Here is a 3,837-nt window from a genome sequence, read left to right as displayed (position 1 = left end):
AGAGGGTTTTGATCTTTTGTCTTCTCCCTCTGACCCTATTTGCAAATATATACCTTTTGTCTCACCAACAATGTGTGCCTAAGGATTGTTATTCAATGAGCCTCCAAAGAAACGAACCGAGAGAGAGAGTTTTTTTTACCTCAGTTACACTGAAGTTCCCCTTGGTCATCGCAGTAGCAGATTCCCAGGGCCCTGCTCCTTAGCTAAGGATCTGAGCTGCAATCAGTAACGCCAATTCACACAGCATTATTGTATTAATCCCGGATCACAGGTGATCAAACAACAGGCCTAGCACCAATTCCCAGTTCAAGGAGCAACTTTGCCTTAAGAATTTATACTAACCAGAGATGAAAGCAGAGAACAAACTTTCCTAGTTAGCCAGACAACATCCTCTTTACAAAATAGTCTCTGTGCAAGCAATATAACCACAGCACATCTTTTAGACCAAACATTTATTTGCATAATAAGAAAACAAAGTTGGAGAACTAAGTAATACATTGGTAGTTATAAAAATAAATAATTAAGTCAGCACAAACAAGTTGTTAAAAACAGTCATATAGACAGACAGCAAATAGAGTATCTAAACATTCAGCTCTGAAGTTTCAGTGTTTATATTCAGAAAGGCAATTTATATTCAGAAAGTAATATGCACACTGAACAAGTAGTCAAGTAATGTTATTTTTAGCCCATCTGGAAGTTAGTGGGCCAGTTAACTGAGACCAGTTAAGCATTTCAAAAACTATGCTGAAAGACAAAGCTTAAAATTAGTTCTTAGAAGTTGCCAGAGTATCCATCATCTACTTACTGGTCTGGTAGGTTAACCATTAGTGTATTTTACTCATGGTTCATATTTTGTAATTTAAAAAAATGAAATACAAGTGTAGAATGTAAATGACTACTTTATTTAAATCAAATTAAGATTTAAATAAAACAAAGCTTCATAGAGCTCAAGGTATCAAAGCATAACAGTACCCTTTTACATAAATCACATGGTGCTTTTTTTTAAAAAAAAAAAAAACACAACACCACATGCTCAGGGAGGTGCAGGGGGTGTTTTAATTATTGAGCACTTAATTAAAATTGCCAGAGGGTCATGTGTACCAGCATCCCCCCCATGCTGAAAAATGGCAGCAGGGCACTTTGAACTAAAGTTCATTGAACAAGCTTTAGTTCAAAGCGCCTTGCCACCCTTTTTCAGTACAGGGATGCTAATATATGTGACGACAGTCTGCTGGAGCACATTTATTTCTGTGCTCCAGGAGACCTGATTAATCGAGTCTGCTCCAACATGCTGGATTTCCAGCATGGAGCCAGCTCCCTGCACAGGTACAGGAGCCCCTTAAATGTTATTTCCACAAGGACTATTTATATTTGAGAAATTTGGAACAGACAGGTTTTCCTGGCATAGCAAGTACACAGATGTTATGAAACCACTTTGCCCCTGATCACACCAGATTAATAATTAAAAGATTCAAGAAATCAACATTCTTTGGTACAAATATTTAACACTGAACTGAAGGCTACTCCCAAACAGATGCACTGCAGTTCCTTTTAATTTAAAAATTGATTCCTATTATCTGATATTTGACATATCATATCAAAACACAGAATGATGAAATTTCCAGTACTGGCTTAAACACCACATTAGATTTACCTAAGCGCTAACTATATGATGTCAGATTGCACTGAATATTTAACTTCTGTAGTACAAACATTTCTGAAAGTAATATGGATTAGACAAAAAGTAAGGCCATTATTAGCCCTCCAGCCCTTTAACTAGAATTATAATACTTAATAGCATGCTAGGAAGTGAGTATGGCAGGAAAAATCTTTTATCCAAAATATGTTATTCACCACAGCAGGACAATGTTGGCAATCACCTAGGCTTATAAATACACATGGTTGTACCTGGGTGCATCTACATGTACTTTAATGTGATAAAATAAACTGCTCTTGGGCACAGCGTTTACATGTACTCCCAGGGCCATGGCGCTTTGAGCTGGGGTAAAGCAGCCCCAGGCTGTCAAGGGGCTCAGTCCAGGGTTATGGGCGGTGGCATCATGACCGGCTAGGGCATGAAGGTGCTAAAATTCGGGGCTAGGTGGCAGGCACCTCATGCCCCAACCAGCCCCTTTTGCCATCTACACATGCATTTTAGTAGATTAAATTAGTCCACCGTAGGATAGTACTGTCCCCAACAGTACTATCCTTTGGTGCAGTTAATTTACTGTGCCTTAATACCATTCCACGTGTAGACTGTGATGCTTTACAGTGAAGCTAATTAGGCAATTCTGCAATAAATGCACCCTCTGTGTGCACTGTATTGATGTACAGAAAGAGCATTGTATCTTCCTGCACTGCTTTTAGTTCACACAAAATGTTAACCCCAATAACACTAAACTGTTTACCATCAGTTGATTGCAAACTCTCATTTCAACATTTGGCAACATTCAGTCTGCCCATACTCACGGTCTTGTACATAAGAGAGATGTGGCTCTAAACTTCACTCCATGAAGTGAGTCTGTACTTTGAGCTTCCATTCATTCTCTCAACCCAATGTAAAAGTTAATCTGCTCATTTTCAAGACCTTGGATTTTTTTTCACATTCACATCCAACTACTCCCTGCTGGCTCTCTTCATGCCAAAGTTTCTCTTTCCATCACCGTTAGAAAATTCCAGCCCTTTGATTTGACCCGCCTATCTGAAACTCTCCATTCAAGTTACCTCTACTTTCTTCAACCTTCAGTTCAACGTCATTTTGTATCAAAAAAGTCCCAACATCTCTTAATAAGGGGAGAAAGGAGTCATCAGCTACATTTATGGCTGTCTAGATGGCGATGAAAGGAAACTGTTTAGTAGCATACACTTTCTTCCTGAACAAGAGTTCCTGTATCCAAGAACCTTCTAACTCATCTGTAAAAGAGATCTAACACAAACAATACCATGTTAAAAACTGCATTGCCCTTACTTTTCAATAGTGTACTATTACTAAATTAGTAACTAATTCACAAGCACAGTTTCAACTACCAAAAAGGTGTCTCTTGGGATTCTAACATGGAGGCTCCAAGTATCCTGTAGTCTCATTAAATCTCTCCCCCAGTTACTACTGAATAAAAACAGTTTTAACTCTCACTTGAACACCAGAGAGCAACTGACATTCAGGCTATAGTTGAATTTTCCAAGTAACACTACAGACAAAGCTTGAGAGTGACAGGATCTTTCATTTACATACCTCGCACTACAGAAACGAAGAGAGTTAAGTTGCTGTAATGCTGCTACAAATGAAGTCCTTGGCTGTCTGATAAATCTAATGAAAAACATTAGCTACAGGAGAACGCATGGTGCTAGGAGTTTGACTGAGGGAAGGCAAAGAAAGGACAGAATGTGAAATAAGCCAGACCCCCACCCACAGCTTAATGGGAGGGGCTGCTGGTAACACCAGCAGGGTCAAAACAGCATCCAGGAGGAAGGGAGGAGGCAAGAGCACAAACATGGGCAGGGCAGGAACCACTCCACCTCCCTTCAGGCACTCAAACTCCCAGGCTAAAATGCAGACAGTCAAAAAGCCCAGGGCTGAATCAATGCAGTTTAGACTTAACCTGTGAAAATTGTATAGACTGAACTGATAAGCAAGTGAACAAACATTCACTTTGATTCCAGAATTGCAGTCATAGGTCTGCAGTGGCCCAGGCCAGAATCTGGGGTGCACTTTCCTGCTGCCTGGAGCACACAGCTTGGGCCAAGGCTAGGCTGGACACCCTGTGAGCAGGGAGTCCCCCAGTCCCGGGATGCTGGGGGACTGCAAATTAACTGGAATATGGAGGGGATATGGGACAG

General features: G+C 40.3%; 1 protein-coding gene across 1 annotated transcript in view; it reads right to left on the bottom strand.

The window, feature by feature from the left end:
• The window catches only part of COBLL1 (cordon-bleu WH2 repeat protein like 1), a 73,988-nt gene extending 70,652 nt beyond the window's left edge, over positions 1-3,336 (bottom strand). Inside the window, exon 1 of the mRNA XM_019554061.1 lies at positions 3,233-3,336. Coding sequence (XP_019409606.1) covers positions 3,233-3,321 — 89 coding nt within the window. The 5' untranslated portion in view covers positions 3,322-3,336. The remainder of the gene's footprint in view (positions 1-3,232) is intronic.
• Between the last annotated feature and the right edge of the window lie 501 nt (positions 3,337-3,837).

Source organism: Crocodylus porosus, unplaced genomic scaffold, assembly GCF_001723895.1.
Source record: "Crocodylus porosus isolate Cpor-Errol unplaced genomic scaffold, CroPor_comp1, whole genome shotgun sequence".
NCBI classification, from domain to species: Eukaryota; Metazoa; Chordata; order Crocodylia; family Crocodylidae; genus Crocodylus; species Crocodylus porosus.
This window is presented reverse-complemented; position numbering and strand designations above follow the sequence as displayed.